The sequence below is a fragment of the Drosophila tropicalis genome, unplaced genomic scaffold (genome assembly GCF_018151085.1).
Source record: "Drosophila tropicalis isolate 14030-0801.00 unplaced genomic scaffold, ASM1815108v1 contig_393, whole genome shotgun sequence".
NCBI classification, from domain to species: Eukaryota; Metazoa; Arthropoda; class Insecta; order Diptera; family Drosophilidae; genus Drosophila; species Drosophila tropicalis.
Window position 1 is genome coordinate 2,355,316 of NW_027172855.1, and position 25,481 is coordinate 2,380,796.

At 36.2% G+C, this 25,481-nt stretch overlaps 1 protein-coding gene across 1 annotated transcript in view; it reads left to right on the forward strand.

The window, feature by feature from the left end:
• Positions 1-19,822, forward strand: part of LOC137572949 (chaoptin) — a 46,226-nt gene extending 26,404 nt beyond the window's left edge. The window contains 6 exon segments of the mRNA XM_068284803.1: positions 592-953; positions 9,052-9,196; positions 13,729-13,839; positions 14,333-15,197; positions 15,199-17,610; positions 18,056-19,822. Coding sequence (XP_068140904.1) covers positions 593-953; positions 9,052-9,196; positions 13,729-13,839; positions 14,333-15,197; positions 15,199-17,610; positions 18,056-18,235 — 4,074 coding nt within the window. The 5' untranslated portion in view covers position 592 and the 3' untranslated portion in view covers positions 18,236-19,822.
• Positions 19,823-25,481: the final 5,659 nt, after the last annotated feature.

The following is a 25,481-nucleotide window of genomic DNA, read 5'->3' on the forward strand; positions in this document are numbered from 1 at the left end:
GAATTTATTTGTTTACGATTAGGTTAGGTTTTAAGCTATGTAAGAAACACCTAGGTTGCCCTCTTAGGATATAGTTGTTATACCTAGTTGGTTCAATCTAATTGCTGGAAATCAGTTGATGCCAATTGTTATTGTTAGTAAACAATTATTATTAGAAAAATAGCTTTTCCACCTACAATATGCTATCCCAAAATTGACCACTGACATCATGAAACCTAAGATTATTGCATAGAGTTGTTTACATGGTTCTTAATCACAGGCTTTAGATAAAATTAATTAACTAAAGAGTATTTTCGGACCACTGTAAAGGAGAATGGGGCTGGGGGACTTTGTTTGATGCGTGTGTGCTAACGTTAATTTTATGCCATTTCATTTGCTTTCTAACGTGTGATTTATGCAAAGCAGCAACAAATAAACAAATTCCAAGTGAAGGCAAAACGGTGTCTCCTATACGTAAACGAGAAGTTTTAATGGATTTCTTTTTGAGATTTCACCATCTGAATTTTCTTTTTATTCTCTGTCACACTTACTCTTCAGTTTTTTGTTTAGTTTTTCCACCTTTCTCATGCTTTCTATGTTATCTATTTGCAGCATGCACCTGTATCTAGTGTTGATATCCTGGTGCCTGGTCAGCTCAACCCACTGTTGGCAGTTTGATGGTGGAGGCGGAGGCGGAGGTGGTCGTGACAGTGATGGAGATGGGCATGGTGGCCGACAAGGTGGTGGTAGTGGTCAAAGGCTACGTCGAAATACCCAGGCCCGTATATTGGCACGTGGTCCACCGCCATTGCCAGCAGTTGGTCGAGGATCTGCAGCCTTATTGGGCTCTCAACAGCAGGATGTGCTCTATGCTTGTCCATTGAACTCGATGTGCCAGTGTGCCGGGTTGCCCAACGAGACAAGCACGCTGATTGAGATTAATTGCAACGAGGTGGCGTTGTATAAGTTTCCAGGTAAGCGACAGCTCCATCCGCTTCCACAACCATTTTATCTACCTTCTTTCCCTTAGCTTTCTCATTCTCATTCCTCCTTGTCAATATGTCCTAGGCAACTTGTCGCACGTTTATTTATGTGGCAAATATTTTCATCGTCAGTTGGTGGTCATAAATTGAAAGTCGAGCAAACGCTCCGCACCAAAACTGAACTGTGCTGAACCGAAACGAAACATGAAACCGAAAATGACAACTTTTTCCCCTTGGCAACAAAAACCAAAAGAAAAAAATTAATTACACCCTGTAAAACATGCGAGGTATACAAGGTATACTTAAATCATGAGTAGGATACTTACAAATGAGAAAGAAGTTTACTTACCTTACTTTTTAAAGAAATAATTAATCGAATTTGTTGTTATTAGTTCAAACAGTGTTTAATTTCGAGTTGACAATTATTAAAAAAATGGTTTCTAATTGAACATTTGATGAGTTTCGTTTGACACTGCCAAAATGTATATTAATGTGGCTTTAATTCACTTTTCGCAGGGTATTTGAATAGTCGTAACATTGTTATTTGATTTTACTTCATTTTTAATGAAGACTCAAACGGCTTTTGTGTGGTTTTGTGTCCCTGTCCTCGGGCTCTACCCACAACAAAATTAAATCTTATATTTAAGTTTGCCAATTAGTTGTAAAAATAAAGTTTTTTCACCGCCTTTCCCGCACCGAACCATCGCTTTGTTGCATTCCCTTTCCTCGTCCCCAGAAAGTTTTTAACGATTGCTGTGGCAAATTCCACGCTAATTTTGTAGTTTTTAAGTAATGAATGGCAAGTTTTGTGCTCCATTGTCATTTTCCATTTCCATTTTCATTCCCATTGCTTGGGCTGTGGCTTGGTTCTCGTGCCGAAAATATTACCATTGCAAAATGAAAATAACGACAACAACAACAAAAATAACCGACTGACACGCCCACCGCCGCCTTTGAAAGTTACCGCATAAAGTTGAAAAATGCAAAAAAAAAAAAGAACCCAAAAACCAGGAAGAACAAAAAAATAACACAAAATAATAAACAAAGTTGTTGACTGGCAAACACAAAAATTGGCCAGACATCGGCAGGCAACACAAATGCAGAGAGAAAGAGAAAGACAGAGATGAAGAGAGAGTGAGATGACAACAAGGAAGGATATGCAGATAGATAGTCTGGGGCAGAGAGAAAGTCAGTGAGATATAGGAGAGGCAGCTACTATTGAAAACTTTGACTTGGCTTTTTTTGGACTTGCTGTTGGCTCTTCTTATTTTTGGGTTTCTTTTCATTCCCCCTTTCTCCCCATTTCGGTTTGTGACTCTTCCGCATTGGTAATTTATCCACCGATTTTCTTTTTTGAAAAATTTTTAAATTGCATCTGCATTGGCTGTCCAAAAGTAAAAAAAAAAAAAACAAAAACTAATATGTCTTACAAAGTTTTGTATCATGAGAATTTTTATTGGCTTTCTGATGAATGTTGGCATTACTCAATTCGAAAAGCTGATCACATCTGTGAAGAATTGGCTAATATTTTGGTAACTGTTTTTATATGAAAAAGTGATGAAAATTTAAGACAGGTCGGGCTTATGGACAAGAGTTTCAGTAGGTAAAAAAGACGGTTTAACATCTTTGCGCCAAAATGAAATGCTCTCGGCTTTAGTGCTTTCTTTCACGTGAATATGCAATTTTAAGAGATTTCTAAACAATATTTTCATCCAAAAGACAATACACCGACAAAATCTAACTTTTTTTTAACTATCTTTAGTCAAGTTGCTTTAAAGTCTTTTAATTAGAAGTTAAAATGCTAGAAGTTACGGCCAATATAGGTATATTCTGTTAATGACAAAAATGGAATTCATCGTATAATTATACGAGCATATTGCCAGAAGTTTTTTATCTACATACTTATTTTAATTGACTTTAAACTAAATATAAGCTCACCTTAAGAGCAAGTTGTGTTTATCGGTCTATAGGAAAAACCGTTACTTAATGTGTATCTTAAATTTAAAGTATGTTTCCCAAGGCCAAGTTCTACTTCTTAAGTAGATATTTAGATCATTTTGAAATTTAAGACATTAAAATGTTCAAAGTTTTAAATCAACATTAATTTGCTTTAAATTTGCAGCTTTCAATATTACGATAAGAAAGTCACTTAGAATGATATGTATTATACGTTCATATATGAAATTCTCTAACAATTTCCTATTATTTAGCAAAGCAACAGCCTAAAGGCTACCTTTTTCTTTGCCACAGCAAAAGTCCTGAAGTCTCTAATACAAGAGAGTTTGTGTGTGTGTGTGTGTGTGTGTGCGTGTGTGAATGTTCTTATGTGTCTGTATGTGTGTGTTGATGAAGATTACGTCAGCTAAATTATTGTTTTGCCCAAGCATTCAGGAAAGGCACTAAAGGCAGTGTAATAGGATGTATGGGTTGGTAGTCGAGCTGAATTCATTTATATCCATATAGTTTGTGTCCTGCAGCAGCAGTCAACCAACAAAAACAATATGGGAGATTTCTTTTGATCAATACGAAGCTTAAATACACTTTTTAAATTTTGGTTTAAAGCATTAATAAGCCTTTAGATGTCTTATGATTGTAAAATGTTAATTTAAAGTCTTTGGCTTGCAGTTGAATAATTTGGCCAAGTCAAGAGTTTTTATGCGTACCAAACTTTATAGTTTTATTGCATTGATAAAACTTATAAACTGGCTGTACCAATTCTCAAGGCTTATCCATTTACTAGCTACCAACTTTTAATCAAACGAACTATACCCAATCGACGAGAGTGTTGCAAACAAAAAAGGAAAGGAAAATGAGAAACAGGATGGCAGGACACAGGAAACGTGCGGCATGTGTGCTGCAAAACGGCCATCGTTGTCGTCCTCATCGTTGGGAAAATAGTTTCGGCATGAAAATTGCCAACGAATGAATCGAACGAAGAATGTTTCTGGCCCCCTCTTAACAGGCCTCTTGCTGAGCAAGCGTGAAAATGTTCAAAATGGAGAGAGAAAAGGACATGAAAACATTCAAAATAAATCTAAAGTGCACATTTTTTGACTTGGATTTTTACAATAGAAATTTTAAGTTTAAATTTAGCACACACAGACACACAAAGTGAGATGTAGAAATAGAAACAGAATGATGCATATGTTTTTCTGTCAGTATTCCATACAGACATACATATGCATGTGTTGCTTGTGTGTGTGTGTGTACAATTTTTGGGGAATTTTTAATGAATTTTTTTAAGTTGTCGTTTGGCATCCCTGGAGATGCCTCCTCACTCCTCATACATCCCTCATGCATATTTTTGTGTATTTTTGCGTATAGTACACGTTGGTTGCATTTCGATTCAGGACCACATGCTGACAGAAGTGGACAAGCATGGGACAGAAGAAGAGGTGGTGATGGAGCCATGCAGGGTAGAGTGGCACGCAATTAGCCAGCCTGTCAAGCAAAGTGTTTTTTCGTCTATCTCCCTTTATCTCTCTCTCTCACTGTTTTTATGTGTTTCGCCATCTTTGTCGCTCTGTTTGCACATTAGAATTGCTAATTGCCAAAAGTTTGCCGACTGCAACATTCCTTCAATGCAATCTCGTTGTGCGTTGTGTCGTCAAGAAAATTGAAAATATAAATTTCTGCATTCAAGTTGACATTTCTTTGAATATTTATATACATATATAAATATTTTTTTTTTTAAATAAAAGAATGTCGATTGTTTAAATGGGATAGTGTTGAAGTGAACGAATTGGTTTCAGCAATACAATTAGCAATAAAATATTTTTCAGTATTTTATTAGTTTTTCTGACTGACTTTAAAAAAGAATTCCATATTTTTTGGTTTTTATAGGGGTTTTTTGTTAGTATTTATATATTGTACTACAATTATATTCCTCTTAAGCTATATTAATGGGACTATACAAAAGTTGTTTGTGTTTTTAAAGCCGATTTTAAAGAGCCGACTGAGTTGAGTTTCGTTAAAGACCTTGTAAATTTATCATTTAATTTTAGCATACTTTATTAATTTCGCACGCTTAAATTGATTTATTATGTATTTTAGACATATTTGATTTAATTGTTTATTTGTCATGAAATTCATATTGAACAAATGTATTTTTTTCTCTTTGTTTTTTGATAATGAATAAATAATTGAATTTAATTAATACACAAAAGTAAATATTAATATTGTGTTGCTGTTTTCTTTTTTTTTTTTTTATTATTGTGCAAAGTTTGCCTAGAGCATTTTTTTATATGTGAGAAATTTCAAGTACATATGAATATTTACATGCACATATGTATATTTGTGTAAAGTTTTGCAATTTTATGTGCTGGTTTGGTCTATTTATATAAAGCTGAGACGAAAGTTAATTTAGCATCTTGGCATGCCTGTGTCCATCTTCGTCTAACTTTTACTGTTGTTCGCTCTCTGCCCCTCCATTTTGTTTATATTGTTTATATAGACTTTTTGTGTTTTTTTTTTGCTTGGCATGTTGGCCAAGTTGAATAAACACTTGGCAAGTGACGCAAAACGACAGCACAGCAAGGAGTGAAATGATGGCTCGCTAGAATAAGCAGACGAAGGGAGGGCTAACGAAGAGTAAATAAATAAATATGCTTGGCATTTGTCAGAGAATTGACTTGAGGCCATAAAATAGTCAAGCCAACAACGTACAATGGACAATGTGGGGGTATAGGGGGAGTAGCTGCTACTTTATTTCCAGTGTTTGTGACCCACTGTTATAGGGCTGCGGGGGCAATGGCTAGAAGTTTATTAACGCCATATGTTGTGTTGGTTTGTACACTTATAACAAAACACAGCAGCAGCAGCAGAAACCCACACAAACAAACAAACAGCCATCTTAGATATGCACACACACACACACACACCCGTACACATATAGTTTATATATTACAGTTTACTCTGGCTGGGCAGTGGACACGTTCCTTCTTTGGTCAAAGCACGCGTGTCAACAGGGCGTATGATTAATATTGTATTAATATGCGATATGTAATTAAGATGTAAGCTGTTCTCGGTGCTCATATATGTGTGTGTGTGTATATATATATACAACTGTTTGTTATTGTAGAAGTTACTTGCGGTCTGATATTTATGTATGTATATGAACAGCCGCAAGGTTCATAGTTGAATTATATCCTGGGTGGACGTGGTAGGGAGTAGCATTCGAACATTATGATATATCCACCAGCTGCATTTACCTATCTACATGAATACATACGTACATATATTATCATAATCAAAATTTCAGATTGAACATTGAATTGAATTAACTTATTCATAACGTTATCTCTCTTCTGGTATTAACTTGGATATTATAATTGTTTACCGTCGTCTTTATTAATGTACTTACTTTCTCTATTAAAGTGTATCTCCTCCATTTCATCCGCGTCTTTTCAACATTAGTTCCTTGTGGTGGAGGCGATGTAGGAAACAATCAGCGCCTTTGGCTTACATTGTACATGCCCCTGAGTGGCAAAGTGAAAGGCTCTAACAATTGAAATGCTTCTGCATTACTACACACTGAATTCATGTAGTTCCTGCCATTGATTTTACCAATTAGCAGTCGTTATTGTTAGACACAGGCCTAAGCTTTATCAATTGAAAACATGTTCACAAAAGTTGAACATGGAGTTTGAAATCGGATTGAACTAGAATTAATCGTTATATAGAATAATGGTTTATATCTTTTAACAACATGTAAATTGCGATTTACCTCAATGTGTTTATTAAAGTTGCTTTTGTTTTATATATACATATATATATTTCAACTTTATTATTATTTTTTGTTTTGTTGAACTATCGTGAGAAAATCGATTTTTCTTTTGCACTTGCATTTACTTTGTCTTCATTTTACTTCCAACAACTAGTTCGCAACGCTTCAAAAGTCCCAAAGGGTTCCAAAGATTTAAAAATCTGTCAGAGAGAAAATTAATGAAAAACTCTGTCAGCCTCAAAATGGAATTTTTTTTGACACTTCTTTTGCTCAGGTTCTTGGTCTGGCTCAACGTTCCCCATTTTGTAATGTCCTTCAATTGCAGTGACTCGAAAACCGCCCGAGGGAAACATCAACGCAGCAATTAAATTACGATTCGTTGAGCATGTGTTAATTAAACAAGAACCAGAAGTAGTCCTTGGAATACACTGAGCCCTAAGCCCTCAAAGGAATAGGTTACCCAAGGCGGGTTTTTGCCTGGAATTGGTACTCATGGCACATATGTACATACATACATACAGAAAAATACACCCCTCACATTCTCTCTCACAAACACATTCAGTCATATACACACACTCACACACATAATCGGATATGACCATGTGTTTTAGCCTGATTATAAGGATGGCTGCTGTCCAAAGGGAATTTCCATGTCATGGTTGTCAACTTAAATTATGGCCTGACCTTACCTTAAGAATGTCCCCCCGACTGCTCGCTCTCTCTTTCTCTCTGTCTTTTATAGATACAACAGGATACAACACATTTTTGTTCGAGTGGCGTGGCCCCTCCTTGTTTTTGGAGGCGGCAAAAAAAAGTGCTGCGGCAGAGCGAGACTGACGTGCAACATGAAAATGCACTTTTCGCTTTTAATTGAAAAATTTCTTCTATTTTTCACGTCATTTTTGGTTTTTGTTTTACTTTTTTCTTTTTTGGTATTTTTGTTTCCTTCTGAATTGTCATTCCTACTTTTTTTTTTTTTTCGGGTTCGGTTTTGTTTGCTGGGGCTTGGGTAAGGTTTTGTTGGCGGTGTTGGAATATATATTTTTAGTTAGCAGCCTGTTTTTGTCTGCCTACAGCCTGCCACATAAACACAAATGGACAAATACAATATGCATGTGGCTCGTATCTGTATCTCATGGATACATTTGCTCTGCGTGTAGCGGAAAAGTCAAAGTGAAAAGCTTTAGTGAGAATGAATTGTTGGGATTGATTTGGCCATGAACGTTTTTAAAATAAAATCATGCAAAAGACAAACCCACACAAATGCAATTTCAAACTGAATGGCAAAATAATTAAATATCAACTTGATGTGTGCAAAGGCAGTTAAAATAAAAAGAAAAAACCAAAAAGAAAAAAGTCTATTAAATTACACGGTAATCGGTGTTACTTGAAATCAAAAAAAAGTTGTTTTTTTTTACTTTAACACTTTATATAACTATTTATTCACATATTATTACTTTCTGTGGTTTGACAATAAAGTCCTTAATACAGATTTAGGTTACTTAATCAACTCAAACTGATCCACATGAAAAATTTCCCTTTTATTTTTGAAGTGTTTTCTATTTTGATTGATTTGCGTTTCTTTGCTTGCTTTTCTAATAACAAAACTATCCTGATTTTAGTGGTTAGACTTTTTTAGCTTAGTCTATACTTTTCTGAAATTAATCTTTTGTAGCATACTTTTTGGGATATTTTAGAAATTTTTTCTCATTATTTCAACAATTTACTCAATAGTACCCCAACAATCACATGAGAGTTTACTCTATTAAGTATTTGTTCAACTGGCTAAATCAATTTTTTACAAACCTCGATAAAAATTTAATAAATTGTCCCCTCTAGTCCAGTCCAGTCGAGTTCAGCTCTTGAGCTGCTTGTTGAGTCCATCAAGATGTCGATGTCGATTTTGGATGTTGCCTCTGTTGTCTATGCCAATATATATAAAGTGGCGTTTCTAAATTGCTCTTGGTAGGTCGGTGTGTGTCTCTGTCCTTTGCCCTGACGGAAAACGCGCATAAAAATCAAATGCCTGGGCCAATGGGGGGAAGTTGTTCTTCTAGTCAGTCCATTGTCTGGTGGTTCGCTGATGACCCATTTGCTTTAACGCGCCGACGATCAAAACTGCCAAAACAAAAGCCATCATCGTTAGAGACCGAAGAGCAGAATGCGTCCCGTTTATGGGGAAGCGTTTCGAAATGCCGTTTAAAATCAATTTGAATGATGAACTGATGGCAACTTTGGCAGGGGGAATGGGAAATGGTCAGAGTGTTGGGCGGGGCAAACTGTTATGGCCATCACTTTGAGGCGGTTAGGACCATATCCAATATATCCAACTTGATTTCCATCTCTGCTCTTTTTCTTTCACAGAGTTCATGCATAGCAGCGTGCGCTATATCGAAATGTCCAACACACATCTGCAGAGTGTCGATGATGAAACATTTCAGGGCCTACGACTAAAGACACTCAAGCTAATCGACAATGAACTTCAGGATATTTCCGAACGTAGTTTCAGGTGAGTTGTGCCCAAAATAGCAAATGATGGTAAAAGTGCTGAGCCATGATACTGATGTTGCATATTTACATACACACACAGATACACACATGCGTTTGGGTTTTGCGTGTGTGTGTTCATATGAATGACCCGCTTTGCGGTAGGGGCTTTGTATACTATAAATTTTTACAAACATACAATAAACCTGCAAGTTGTAAAAAAGGCGTAAAATTAAGTTTAACAAAGGGAGCGGGTGCGGTAGCAGGGGATCGACTCTAGAGGGGAGGGTCCTGGCAAGGGCACTCAGGCTGAAAATGCAAGCGGGAAATGCAAACTCACACACATTCATATACACACTCAAACCACGCATGAAACGCGGAAAAAAAAGAAGCCCAGAAAAAACTTTCAAGCGCTATTTGTTTGAGTGTAAATAATCACAAAAGAGTGCAAGAAATTATTTTTATAGACGCCGATGCAAAAGATACACTTTTTACACAAAATAAATATATTGTATTACAACATTTTAAAGTAAAGTTCGCCAAAACAAAATCACTAACATTTCGATAGCTGTTTCTTATTTGTAATTATCTTCTTAAGTATAGAAGAGTTTTGAAAACATTTTATAGAATTATTTATTATATTTTTCAAACTCAAGCTTTGCATCAACATGCAAGTCTTCAACGCTTAAACTAGTTAAGAACTAAAACTTTAATAAAAAATGTTGCCATAACGTTTAAAAGCTTCAAGGGTATATCCAAAACAAATCCAATGTTATTAAAAGAATAACGAGTACGAATAGAGTCACCTGACTTTAAGCTGATGAGAAACCTTAAGGCATATATGCAAGTGTATTTAGTTGTGCAAAGTGTATGATATCGAATTAATGGAGTAGAGCAAAGAGCTTCGACGATAATAGCTAATAGTTTGTACTCTGGAAAAGCTTATCTTTCTTGAAATAGTTAGTGTTTATTTATTTGCTTAATATTATTATTATTAAATGCAGTAAGAGAAAAATTTTCGTTAAACATGTGCTTCTGAGTGCTTAAGTTTTTTTTACATCCAAGAAATAAAGGACTCTTCATTTCTGATATGCCCTCACACATACACACCCTCACACACATATTCTCCATACTTTTCCCATTATTTTTGTTCCACATAGTCATTAGACCACCCTTTTCGAAATGGAATACTCTGTGGAAAAATATGCATGTTGTGCAGACTGTAGTACAGTGAATACATAAGTATATATTTCGTCAGCCGTTTTTTTATGACAGTACAAACACACTTACAACACACACATACACACACCCACACACGTTCAGCGCATCAAACGTATGACTGGTACTGTGACTTCCAGTTTACCGGCGTCTCACCTCCTTCTCTTCTTATACATTTCTCTCGCTCTCTCTCTCTCACTTAACGTCTGTGAGTGAGTAGACCGCATTTGGCAGCCATGAGTTTTTTGCTTCTTGTTGTTGTTGATTTTATTTCTTTTTGTGTTGGTATGAAATGAAACGCGAAATTTTTTAACGAGCACAAAGAGCAAACCCATACCAATGCAGGCCAGTTCACGCCCATTCCGACCATAAGACCGCCCCCGCCCACTTACCACATTCGGCCCACTTTTATACACAGAGTACGTTTTGGGGAAAGTTAAATGGATGCCCGTTAACGGTTTTGTGCGCACAGCAAAGTAAATAGAATGAGTTTGAAAGTGAGAGAAAAAACCAGCGAGAAAAGACAGTCTCTCGACATTAAGAACTTAAATCAAACTAATTAATGTTCACAAACCTGGCAAATGTGGTTTAAAAAACTTTTCCCAACTTACATGGTGAGCTTATCGACTCTTAAATACCCTACTTCAGCCAGGGCAATTAATAACTTTGAATATATTCGCCATCCATTTATCTTTAATATCTTAGCAAAAACGATTCCCATCGACTTTGTAAAAATATTTTGGCAAATGAATTAAGATAAAAGGGTATCGACACACACATAACTATGTGGCAATCAACATTACTGCTTTCTGCCCCTTGCACTATGCAACGTAATCTGACACACATCATTTCTATGGCATCTGTTAATCAGCAAAGTTTTGATGCATTTCGTATGGTTATATCTTGACTGATTAAAAAAGAATAAACAAGTTTAATCTAACCAAGTTTGAATGAGCAAAAATATTACACAACATGGAAATTGTATGTAATATAGACATCAGTGACGATTTATGGTTTGCAAAAACTTTTCTATATATGTAATTAAATATGATATTCTGTAGCTAGCTAAAGTTACAATTTACCTAATTGCAACATTTTTGTTGTTAATTACATCAAGAATTTGCATTCATCCTGTTAAGGCAAATGATACGGCATAGTTGAGTACACGAAGCCAAATATGAACATATTTATGTTATGTATGTGAGCATGTTGATGTGTGTGAGTGTTTTAATATGTAAAAACTTTCTCATAAATATTCAAATACTTATGTATTTCAAAAATTGTTAATTAATAATTTACAATGCAATGTTGCTAAATTATATACATAAGTATGTACGTATAGCATATGTATTTATAAGTTTAACTCTCTCCCCTCTCTCTCTCGCTCTCTCTATATGTGAGAGTGTTATGTGTGTGTTAAGGTAGATGTGCGTGAGGTTTCAGTTTTATTTTTTGTTTGTTATGTTGCGTATTTCTTGCGTGTTTCAGTTGCAAAGTGCCGTTAAATGCGCACATTTCTGATTGCCCCTATATATAGAGTGGATATATATACAAACTATACAAACGAGGGCTGCAAAATTATATATGTATATACCCATACTCTTTCATAACACATATGTTCAAGAGGGAGATAGAAAATTCCCTATATTAATTTTAGTTAAACGAGATATTTATATTTATTATATTTTTCATATAAAATGTATAATTAATCCTCTGAAAAAACTCTAAATTTTTGTTTTGTTGAAGTGATCAATGTTAATCTTTAACTTTTATATTATTGTAAGTTATTAAAGGACAACTAAATATATAATAAAAATGTAGTATTTATTATTAAAATCCATTTAACTATCCAACTTAAAGGAACATTTTAATGTATTGGAATTTACGGAATTATTTCATTTATAACACAATAATTTAAACATGTTCTGTGTAAAAATCATTTTAACGGACATGATTTGAAACTCGAATTGATGAACATAGGAGGACATCTTTGAGGATTCTCCTTTGGAACCAAGCAATCCAATCATTATACAGTCAAAGCTAGTTTAATTAATATTGAAGAAAAAACTGACCTCTATGAGAACTTTAAAGGAGTCAACTTATTTTTGTGTTACTCAACAATTAAAGCAAGAAAAACGTTGTTCAGTGAATGTGAATAAAAGCAAAGTTCTTAACTTTTCACGTTTACCATTTTGACCTAAATACAATATTTACCTATCTCTGTAATGTTATTAAAGTTGAAAATAGTTTTTGGTTGACGCCCATGCCTACGCCTACGCCCATGTTTGTAGCTAAAATTTAACCCTTTCAAGATCCATCAAAAACTATTTCAAAGACCACAAAAAAACAAAAATTTTTGTTATAATTTTAATTACTTATGAGACAACCCTCGGTTTATATGGTCGAGTACATCCAAACGTTGCCTTTATTTACTAGGAACCTTTTGATGACAAAACCCCAACACATACACGTGCACAACAACACACACACACGCACACAGACGCATACACACTTAGAAAGAGAGCAAAACGCACACACGCAACTTAAACTACCGACCACAAGAAAAACAACAACAAAGGCTACAACCAGAACAACTACCGGCAAATGGCAAACCAAAACACCAACCGAAGAGAGCCGCCAACCCAACATGGAGACTGGAGAGAAAGGAGAGCAAGACAGAAGAGAAAGATGGGGATGAGAAAGAGGAGTAATACAGAATGGCAGTCAGAGTAAAAAGGAGCCACAAAAATTTGGTTTTGCGTTTGATTCTTCGTCACATAAACGGCAAGAACAACAAGGTGAAGGAGGCTGAAGCCTTGTTTGGAAAACCTCGTGGTTTTCATAATTGAGGTCGCTCCCAAGCTACACCCCTCTATGCCACTCTCTCGCTCTCTTTCGCTCTTTTGTGTGTGTGTGAGTGTGTTTTATATATGTGTGTTTGTTTTTGTAGTGCGTGTGTATAACTATTAATGTTAGCCAGCTTTGGGTGGGTGTTTGGTGGTGGTTTGGTGGTTAGCTGGAAAATGGGGTTTTCGGAGTCGCTTGGGTCGGACTGCGACGCGTTAATTAAGTTTAAATATTTGTTTTCTGACTTGTGTGTTAGGATATGTCAAAAGGCAGGCAGCACGTCAATTTGCAAAGGGGTGGCAATACAACCAAAGGACGGTTCCAAAGGGGAGGCGAGCCAACAAGCAGCAGCGGAAACTGTTGATAGTTGCAAAAGTTTAGTGAAAACTTTAACCATTATATAATTTTGATAACCATTTCCCTCTATCTCTCTCTCTATATCTCACTTTCCACACACACTCATTTCTGTTTTGTTACTACGCTTTTCAGTACGATGACACACTCTCTAATGACATTAGACATCTCAGGAAATAAAATGCAACAACTGCCATTGGATGCCCTACAGAGATTACATTCACTTACTAGGCTAGTGGCACAGCGGTGAGTAACACAACTCTTTATAAAAAAGACTCATTCGCGTCAATAAACGTGTATATTTATGAAACTTTTGTCGGCACGTTTCAGTATAAAAGGAATTTAATTAAGCGAAATCCAGTTCAAGTGTATGTAAAACAAGAATGCTTGACCACAGTGCAGAAGCAGTTCATAAACCACTGTAAAGAATTCCTTACTTGTTTTTATATTTACTTTTTTTGATACAAATATTGTTTTGATTTTGAAGGCATATCGTATAAAAATGGGAAAATTAAGGTTATTTGACTAAGAGACAAACTGGGGAAAAGAATTAAATATGTCAAAGTACTATAAATAAAAAAACTAAGTTAAAACCACTTTTTTTTTTGCTTACGGTAGTATCAAAGAACTGCTTCCCCAATATATCAGACTTTTTCAATACCCTACCTATGGAATAGTTCGACATTATCTAATTTAAAGATTCCCATTTGATAAATTTCTGTGCTCCTTTTTAATTTAGAAATCACATAACCAACCTGGATGGCAACTGGGAAGCCCAACATGATACACTACGTTCGCTTCATCTGTCCAATAATGATATAACTGAAATCGCTCCTGGTGGTGGCATAATGGAAATTGTTAGTCCACACAATGATAGCACATCGCAACCCTCCAGCTTGACATCTGTGCAAACACGTGGAGATACGAGTAATTCAATCTACTCACCATCGGCCAGTTCTGGTGATCGTACAACAGGGCGACCATTTGATCAACTACAGAAGTTACTTTGGTTAGATCTATCCAATAATCGGATATATCAGGTGGCTGGAAATTATCTTCCCCGGTCATTGGTCACCATGGATTTGTCCAGTAATCTCTTAAGTATATTTCCTCAGCAACTTTTTGAGCAGTTGCCCGAACTGAGAATTGTGAGTCTCAGGGATAATCTGATTAAAAGTGTTCAGTGGAAGGAGCTGCAAGTACGACCACTTAGAATGCACTTAGAGAGATTAGATTTGGGTCAGAATTGTATAGAGAATTTGGAGTCTGATTACTTTCAACAGAACTACTCAGATGTCCATCTGAGGGCATTGAATCTGGAACAGAATTTTGTAACAGAACTGCCGCCAGCTGTGTTCAAGGCCACGGGCATAGCTCATCTTGTGTTGGCCTTTAACGCCATCAGTAGAGTCCATCCAGAGGCATTTGAGGGTCTCACGGAGACTTTGGAGTATTTGGATTTGGAAAGAAATCGTCTGACCGCAGTTCCAGTGGCCATTTCCGCGTTGCATCGCCTAAAATATTTATATTTGACATCGAACCAAATAAGTCAATTAAGTAATTTGCCAACATTTACGGAAAATCTACGCGTACTCAGTTTGAGTGGGAAATAATTTCACCATGATACCAGTCTTGGGACTCAAGAATTATACACAATTATCCTATTTAAATATGGGCTACAATTGCATAACAGATATACCCGAGGGAATATTTGCCGTGGATTCGTGGGGCAGTAATTTACAGACAATATTATTGAGGAATAACAAAATAACCCATTTGCATTTGGGTTCATTTGCTGGATTGGAACAAATTCAGGAGATTAGCCTAAGTTTCAATGACATAACCATACATCATCCATTGGTGTTTGAGAATGTATCCAGAACTCTCAAAATACTAGAACTAAGTTTTGCCGTATTTCCCGCCAGAAGTTTGGAGTCATTGGATCCCTTAGAAGCTCTGTTACCACTCTCGCAGCTAATATGGTTGGGCTTGGATAATAATAATTTGAAAACCATTTCAAATGAATCATTTGCCCAAATGAGGGAGTTGAGTTACATTAATCTGAGTTTCAACCAATTAAAAATGCTGCCCAAAGGTCTCTTCCAACCCGACATCCATAGTCATCTAGTGGAAATTGAGCTTTCGTATAATGCGCTGGAACATTTGGCACCACAAACATTTCACAACCTGGGAGATTTGCAAACGCTGAATCTACAATCGAATCATTTGAAGAGCATAGCTCGTCACGCATTTCACAATCTGGAGTTCCTACGCTATATAGATCTTTCCCATAATCGTCTGACTAACATTTCGCATGCGGCTTTCACCATCTTACCAAACTTGGCTGCCCTAGATCTAATGCATAACCAGTTGTGTTCACTTTCACTGAAGTCGTTTCACTATGTCTCAAATACCACAACACCCTTGCGCCTGAACGTGAGTCACAATCATTTAGCGAACTTTGAGGATGAACTAAGCAGTTATATGTACATATATCAATTGGACATAAGTCATAACCATATAAGCAAGTCAGATAGCTTTATGAATTTGGCAAATACTTTGAGATTTCTTAATTTGGCCCACAACAGCTTGGGTTCATTGCAGAGTCATGCATTTGGCGACTTGGAATTTCTGGAAATCTTAAATCTATCACACAATAATCTGAGTTCATTGCGACGTCGAAGTTTTCAGGGCTTGAATAGCCTGCAAGAGTTGGATTTGAGTCATAATCAGCTGGATCAACTACAAGTAGAACAGTTTTCGAATTTGAGAAAACTTCGAATACTTCACATTGGCTCGAACCGTTTGAAAGCTCTGCCAAGAGAGGTTTTTATGAATACTCGATTGGAATTCTTAGATATTTCTGATAATCAACTTAGTGTGTGGCCGGTGCCTGCTTTTACGGATATCGGTTTTACTTTACGATCCATACAAATGTCTCGCAACAATTTGGAATATCTGGATGCCTCGATGTTTATCAACTCGCAGTTCCTTTATGATATAAGTCTGGCACGTAATCGTATAACTATATTACCGGACAATACGTTTAGTTTTCTTAATAACCTGACCAATCTGGATCTATCGCTAAATCCCCTGGTCACTACCAATCTGAGAGAGGTATTCGTCCATACACCGCGTCTCCGTAAATTGAGCTTACATCACATGGGCCTTTATGTTTTGCCACCACTAAAGTTACCTCTACTCTCCTATTTGGATGTTAGTGGAAACTATCTGCAGGAGCTATCTCCATTGGGTTCACTGCGTCATCTGCGTCATGTCAACATTTCGCATAATAAACTTATCAATGCCAGCTGTGCGGTCGATCATTTACCTCCCTCTGTGAGAGTCTTAGACTTGGCTCACAATCCACTACGTCGCATTACACTCCACGATCTCCTAAGTCTCCGACATCTCGCCGAACTAAATATACTTGATGTCAAGGTGGTCAATCCATTGGCCTTCTCGAAACTCCGTTCACTGCGTAAACTGCATGCCAGTTCGCATGCTAATCTAGGTGAAATTGTATCCAGAATTCCTGGCCTACAACAACTAACAGTACACTGCTTAGAGCCCAATATTGGACACCAACTGTTGGCCAAGTTAACCAACAACACAAAACTCCAATTGGTTGAACTGTATGGCAGTAATGTGCAAACCATTTCGCCCAATGCTTTTACTGGACTCTCTCACAATCAACGCCTGCAGGTGAAAATCTCACACACTCGCATCTCCGATTTGCCGCCAGGCATATTCTACGCCCTCCGTGAAGTGCCGCATCTATCCATTGACATCTCGCACAATCGGATCAATGCACTGGCTGCAGATAGCTTTTATCCCAACAAAAGCTATTGGGACACGGTGGGAACCCGCAGCATAATGGGTGGACTTATCACGTCGCATAATCCATTGGAGTGTGAGTGTGGCCTCGTCTGGTTTGGCCATTGGCTAAGACGTTGGCTGCGGGAATCAGCCCAGATTAAGGTCATTCAAAAGGACGATCTGAAACGTATGGTACAGGTGAGTAATGCACTTAAACCTTGTCAATTATAAAAAAAAACAAAATCTATATATATATTTTTAAACGAAAACTTTACAACTCTTGATTTATTGCACGAAAGTTACCTCTATCGGTTGCCGATATGCGCGTAAGCTTTATTACGTTTTCTTTTATAATTAATACTCAATATTATGATAATAAAGGCTTGCAAAGTATTATTATTTAATTCTATTGGAGAAAAGAAAAGAAACAAATTTGAATTGAATAGAAATGAATTAAGTGGATTTATATAGAGAGAAATCTTAGCGACTTGAAAATAATTTTTTTTTAAATTTATCAACTAATATTAATGCTTTGCAAGTCTATGAAAACTTCGCTTCGACGAAGATTGTTTTAATTTGTTTTGACAAATCATGAATAAATTTTAAACGATAAAATGTATGCTTTTGTTTATTTCTTATATAGCGAGCACGTGCCAATACCTGCCATGATCAGACGTCGGGACGCCATCTGCCCATATTGGAGATCTTTCCCGAGGATCTGCTTTGCCAGGCCAGTGCTTTGAGCAGTTCAGGTCAACGCATTTTCTTATTATCCTTTCTAATGGCCATCATTTTACCCATATTTATGACCATGACCCTTTGATGTTGGCTGTAGTTGCCGGCCAAGTAAGGATAATAATTTTGTATGATATTGTACATAGATATAAAATAATAATAATATAAATAAATTAAATCACTAATCGGTAGCCACGAATTTTTGGGATTAAATATAAATAAACAAATGAAATGAATAACAGAAAACGATTTAAAATATAAATAAAGAACCCAACAATAAGCAACAAGCAAATCGGTTTATGTCCACTCGTAATTAATAAGTTTTTATATAGTATATACTTAAAAATATATATAAAATCTATAACTAATTTAGTAAAGTACTTGCAATTGAATGGCGTCATGCGGATGTTTTGTTCTTTTTTCTCTCTTTATCTCTTTCTGATTTCCATTCTCAGCACTGCCACAATACGAGAATCGATTTCTAGCAATGTTAGCAATATGTTGTTTTTTTTTTTTTTGTTTTTTTGTTCAATGCGTTTAATTACGTATGATATGTGTATGTTAACTAATGCTTAATTAACCCAACTAATTTGAACTTGCGAGTTGAACTTTATTGTTAAATGGCGCCTAAATAACAACTAACACCTATTTGCAAAACACCTCCCGCATTACCGCATGGCGCTAATGTCTTGGCCAACATTAATAGTAATTAATGCAATTGATTACACACAAACACAAATACACTGATACATACTATGGCGAACATATGATGATTCCTAATAACTCACACAAGGACACACACACACACACAAACACAAACACTCACATCCAAACACCATCTAGAGCGTAGTTAATGAACACTTTTGCATCTACATATGTATATCTAGAGATCAATTAGAATGGATAAGTTGTTAATAATAGTTTACATGAAATATTTTTAGAAAATGAGAAAACTGAGAAAGATTATTATGAAAGGCCAATAATTAATGAAAACAAAAAAAATAACATATTGAATTATATATATAAATATATATAGGTATATATGTATGAACCCTCTCACACATCTATTGGATAGCAATTAAAAATTGTTTTTTAAATGAAAAATGTAGAGAAACATTGCACAACAAACTAAACAACATTTTGCAGGCAGTCAATTTTTAACATACACACACCCACACACACATATATAAGTACATATCAGTTTGGGCAAAAAGAAAAACAAGAAAAATTAATTCAAAAAAAAAAAAAAAAGAAAAACATTAAAAAGTGAAAAACAAATGCAATAAAACTACAAGAGAAAATTAAATAAATTACGACTACTGCATAAAACATAATATAAACATAATGAAAAGCATAATCGTTTCACAAATGCGCGGTAGAGAATTGCATTCCAACTGAATGGAATGCAAATTTATTACATTTTTTGTTCAACTCTTTTCTTTTTAAATATAAACGAGGGCAGATTTTAAAGTAAGTGGCCTAGTGAAGCATTCAGAATGGACACTTTGGCTTAACCATTAACCAACTGTAGCTGGTTAAACTTTGACACGGTCAACTACAGATATAGTTGGAATCCCCATTACCGATCCCTATCCCTATTGCAATGAAAAGGATTAATAGATGCGTTTCACTTGAAATTTGTTTTACAAACTAATCGAAACATACTTTACACTCTGCTCTCGTAATATTTTTTTATTCAAGCATTTTTTGAGGATTTTTTTGTCTGTCGTTTTAATTTTATGTATGGTTTTTTTTTTTTTTTTTGTTACAACAATGACAATCGTGATACTAATTGTAGTTGTTTACACGACGATGATGCAAAATGCACAAGTATAATAATATTAATAAAAATATTGAATAAATAAACTAAATGAGAGAAAAGGAAAAACAACAAATTTAAATAAAATAAATGAGAAATTTTGCATTAAAACAAAAGGCTGCAGGCCATGAAAGGTTGCTACCATTAGTTGAATTTTTTATTCGCTTTCTTTTTTTCATATATATTATATATATATATACATATATATAAAATTTTCGTTTGAGACAGTTTTTGTCAAACAATATTGTACAGATATATATATATATATAACATATATACACTTATATGAAAATTTCAATTATGCAAAAGCAACAAAATAAAAATCGAGCAACACAGGAGAGATTAAAGTAGTGAAATATGAAAGAAAAAAACGAAACTGAAACAAAAAAAAAAAACCCAATTGATATTGATATAAATGAAATTGAATAAAAAAAAAAAACAAAAACAAAAATAAATACAAAATGCTAGAAATATTAAAACCAGCATTTCTTTTCATTATGGGAGGGCCTAAATGGATACATTAAATTTTCTACCAGCTGCGGTGAACCTCAAACATTAGCCTTCTGCTCCTGTCGACCCTTTTACACATTTTAGTGTTTAGGGGCCAATGAAACTTGATAATAATGCCCAGGCTCTCATTCTCCCCCAAGTCTCTGGCAAATAAACTCTTGAAAATTATGTGCAAAGAAGGCGAAAGAGAGCGAAAGTATTAGTGTGAGACTCAGGTGTGTGGAAACAAGAGAAAAACTACAAGAAAAGGATACAGAACGTATGTATACATATATACGCATACATCTAAATACATACATACACTGCATACATATATGTATGTATGTACGTACATAAAGGAAGTTTCTTTTCAAACCTTTGACCAAGCCATAATTGGATTATCGGCAGGGTAAAAGTGTTCCATTGAATGCATTCCTTTCAGCTGCACATGGCCTTTTGCTCTACGTATACTCTTTGCGCCCAATTTGATTCGAGTCGTAGTTGTTGTAGATGGACCCCAACAACAAGAATAAAAAAGAAAGCTAATAGCATTTCATAATAAACTTGATTGAAAGCTTTCTAATTCAATAACAAAATAAAATTTTTTATTTTTGTTGCTTGCTTCCTGCAGTTTAAAATTTCCATATTGAAATCTTCTACATTGATGAGCACTTTATTTATACATTCAAATTCAAATTCAAATCAGCTTTAATATTCGACTAAAGATAATGATTTAATCTTTTTCTAATGCAAAATTCAATGAAGAATTGAATTGTTGCCAAATCTTTTGTGCATTTTGTACTGTTTTTTTTAAACCAAACTGGAAAGACTCAATTATTCCTTGCCTAAATAAGTTTTTTTGGATCCTTCTTTTGCAAATATTGCAAATTCGCGATTTTTTATAATATATTTATAAATCCGGTTGATCAACCGTTTTAAGTTGAAACTAAAAGGTTAAGGTCTGAATAGAAGGGGTTATATAATTTGTTTATAAAATGGTATTTTAATAAGTTTTCTGCTATAAATTTTCTATGACATGATTCTTTATATACATATTGAAATCTTTATAGTTTTAAGGGTATGTACAACTTCGCCCAATCAAATTTCATTTAAAAGGAAATACAAGAGGTTGTTTGGCTGGGTCTTTTTTTCTTTTTTGTGTAAAGGATAACTGAAACCTTTCAGCGCTTTTAGGGCTTTTCTCCCTTTTTTCTGCTGATGTGTGTGGCCGCGAAGCATGTGTGTTGTTTGAGGGCCTTCCCTTCCTCCATTTGCCTCCAGAGTCTTCTCCCTTCTTCTCCTTATAGCCCCCTTGCGCCGGAGATTGCATGTCGATGCGACTTAATTGCATTTCAGAGAGAGCGCTTGGCAAACGAGCTGCATTCTGCGTTTCGCCATTTCGTTTCTCCGTGTGCCGTGTTGAGCGGAAGGAAATGCCGCTAAGTACAACTTGTCGGCTGGGCGAGAGGAACAGGGAATGGCTGTTGTTCAACTGAGCTGTGTGTGTAAAACTGACTCCCTTGCATGTATCGGTATTGTTTCAGAAAGCGAAAGGAACTGCAATTTAATAGCCACCAAGGAGCTTGCACCAATGCGCTAAAAGGAACTAAGCCCCTCCACGCCCTTTCCATAAAAAAAAAACATAAGAAGAACAGCAAAAACGCAAACGGTGAGTTTACCTCGAAGGCTCTTTATATCCTGAACATGGCTACATACATACATACGAGGGAGAGTGTAAAAAAAAAAAACAGATTCGAGCTCTGCCTATGCTCTTGCTGTCAAAGCTGGCGACGTACAGCCAAATCTAAATCCCCCAATTTGCCTTGCCACCGTTTGCCCACTTACCCGCCACTTGCTATTACTAATGCAGATGCCAGCTATCAGTGGGTAGAGATTGTAGTTGAGTAGAAGGGCTGGGGCAACTGGTGTTGTAACTGTAATGGCAAAAACCGCCGACAAATCTGCTGCATTGCTGTTGCTGCAACCCCGCCGCGTCCGAATATCCAAAAACTAAGACCAACCCACTGACAGGAGACGGAAAGCTACCAACGGGCAAACTAGCAGAGTGCTTATTTTAACGAAGTTACAACAACTTTTGCAATACAAACAGTAATGCCAGGGCAGATTCACACTCGACACAACAGACACAGACATTGAATACAAATACATAGATACAAAAAACACACACATACACACACTCAGAAAAAGGCGACATACACAGACACATGCAAACGCCAATACAAATGCCACATTGCAAAGCTCCTGAAAAGTAGGCAACAACATTTGCGTAGAGCATAAAAGTTCATTGTCGAACGAATCTTTAATGCTCTAAGAATATATATAAAAAAAAAATCTCTTTTTAAATTTAAATAGATAAATAAATTTAAATCTCGAAAATCACACATAGCTTTAAGAAAAATCTTCCTTGGACTTTCTCGACAATTTAATTTCATGTAATTCATTTTTCTCAACTAGTGTAATAAGTTAAAGAAATTATTTTATAAAACTAATGATTCCTTTCGTTTTCGAGAAGAAAGAGCATTTCGAGAATATCTAAAGAACATTCTTAAACACCAACATTCACATGCATATATGCTCGTATAAAGCTGGTACAATCCCGTTAGAGCACCGGCTGGGACCAACTACTAACATGGCGAAGTAGTAGACTGAGACCAGGATTGAGAAGAGAGAGAGTGAGATAGAGATAGAGACAAGAGAGAAAGAGGGTCTGGGCACCACTACAAACTTTACGACATGCAAAAATTGTGAGCAGAGAGCGGATATAATTGTCGGTCTTCTCGTAACTTTGCCGTGGGGAGCAGATTAGTTGATTTGTACACACACACACACACACACAGACGGAGTGAAACTCTTATAGAGATATATAGTGAGCCACATAAAGAGCTGCGTCCAGCGGTTCTCTTCTCTATATAGGATACAGTTTGTATGTATGTATGTAAGCGAAGAGTAAAACGAATCCTTTTAACCAAATGATATGCGCTGAACAATTGTTCACTACTGCAGTTTTTCCTCTCTATATACATATATATCAATGAGTATGTGTGTGTGTTTGTGTGTTTGGCCAAATGTGTAATGTGGGGCAGTAAGCAATAGTTTCCTGTTGTTGCTGCTGTTACTGAACTGGGCATTGCTCCTAACTTTTCTACCACATTGCAATTTAATTTTATAGTCGAAAACACACAGCAGCGGTGGCTCTGGCTTTGGTTTGGTTTGGCTTGGCTTGGCCGGGGTCGATCCGTCTTTTTCCCCTTTCCCCTTTCCCCTTTTCCAACCATCCTAGTATATACATATATTTACTATTTTTACATACTTCCTCCTCCTTATCCTAACAGACTTTATTCCCACATCCTACTAATTTCCACACAAATAGAACTAAGCAAATCAAAACTAAATCATAAACGATTAGCTCGCTGGTCGACTACCCTGATTAAAACAAACTGGCAAAGGGAGAGAGCGAGAAGAGAAGGAGGGAGAAAGATGGATACAAAAGCAAAGCCAAGGAGTCGCATCCAGCTACAGACCTCCAGGGGGAACCACAGTTCAAACTCAAATCAGTTGGCAAATTTATACATGACTGAGCATTGCAGATGCGAATTAAGGAGGGAAACAGGGAAAATGAAACCCAAGGTAGCAGAAATCTTTGGCTCAAGAGTCGACCATGACTACCCCGGTCAAATGGTTTTACAAAGCATAAGAGCAATTATGTTATATTCAAAAAATTGATTAGAACATAACAAGTCATGTGTATATAAAAAAACAAAAATCTTTGATTAATTCTAGGAACTCAACGCTCATAATCTTTAATATGATTCCTAATATGTACCTTGAGAATTCAATCCCGATTTCTTGCTTATCCTCAATGTTTGCATAGACATTCTAACTATTTTGTCCAATAATTTCCCGATTACACTTTACCTTGAAGGCATTGCAATTGCTGTTTCTTGTATGTATTCAAATGATTTGCTTAGTATAATATCAGAACTAATCAAGTAGTGGGTACAGATAACTATGCATATGCTAAAGTGCACCTCTCATTCAATTTAAGTCCCTCTCTTCTTTTCTTCCTCCCTCTCCGCCAAACAACGCTTAATACAAACGCTGCGGCCATCTCGAGTACTCGAGAAGCTGCTTTTCAGGTATATACATATGAATCGAAGGTGGGCAACATCATCAACAGCAGCAGCAGCAGCAGCATCGCACAGCAATAAACCGCTTTCCGAGTGCATGTGGATATTGTACCTATAAGTGTGTTTGTGTCTGTATCTATGTATGAGCAACCAAAGGAATTGAGGGCGTAGACACGCCCTTCAAATGACCAACCAGCTAGCTGCTCATTGAAATGGAATCTAATCGGCTTTTGATTTTACAAGCCCTATTCACAAAGTTTGTTGGTAGCTGCTGCTTTTACTCCAAATGTGTGGATTACTCTATACGGATGTATGTATATATATAGATATATGTATATATATCTATATATACGGCCGGTGTGTTTGTGTGTGTCCTTTCTGGGGTAGTGCCCGGGGTTGTCGGGGGCGTTGCGCAGTCTGCTTGAGTGTCTGATTTTCTGTTCGTTGCCATTTTGCACTCGGCATAAGTATGCAATATCCGTTTCCGTTCGTTACGTTTGTTACCAAGGCTCAAACTTGACTTCGACTGGGCAATAGATACCTTACCTGATGGGCAGCAGGTGGCAGCAGTGAAAAACGAGGCAGACAAACAGATTGAAAGAGTCCTTCAATGCCAACCACTTTTGACTTGTCAGGTGGCAACAACAACGCCCACAACAGCAACAACAAAAGCCGCACCAACAGCAACAAGAACAAAGAAGGAGCTTCGCTTATTGTAATAAGCATGAGTCAAAGTGCAATTTCTTTCGAAAGTTTGTCGGTAAATCCACCAAGAACACAGTCTGCACAACGAGTGGTGTTTGAAGAGTTTTTTAAAAAATGTAAACCATAAAATAGTTTATTGACTTACTGATGGTCCCAAAATGGTTTAATCGATT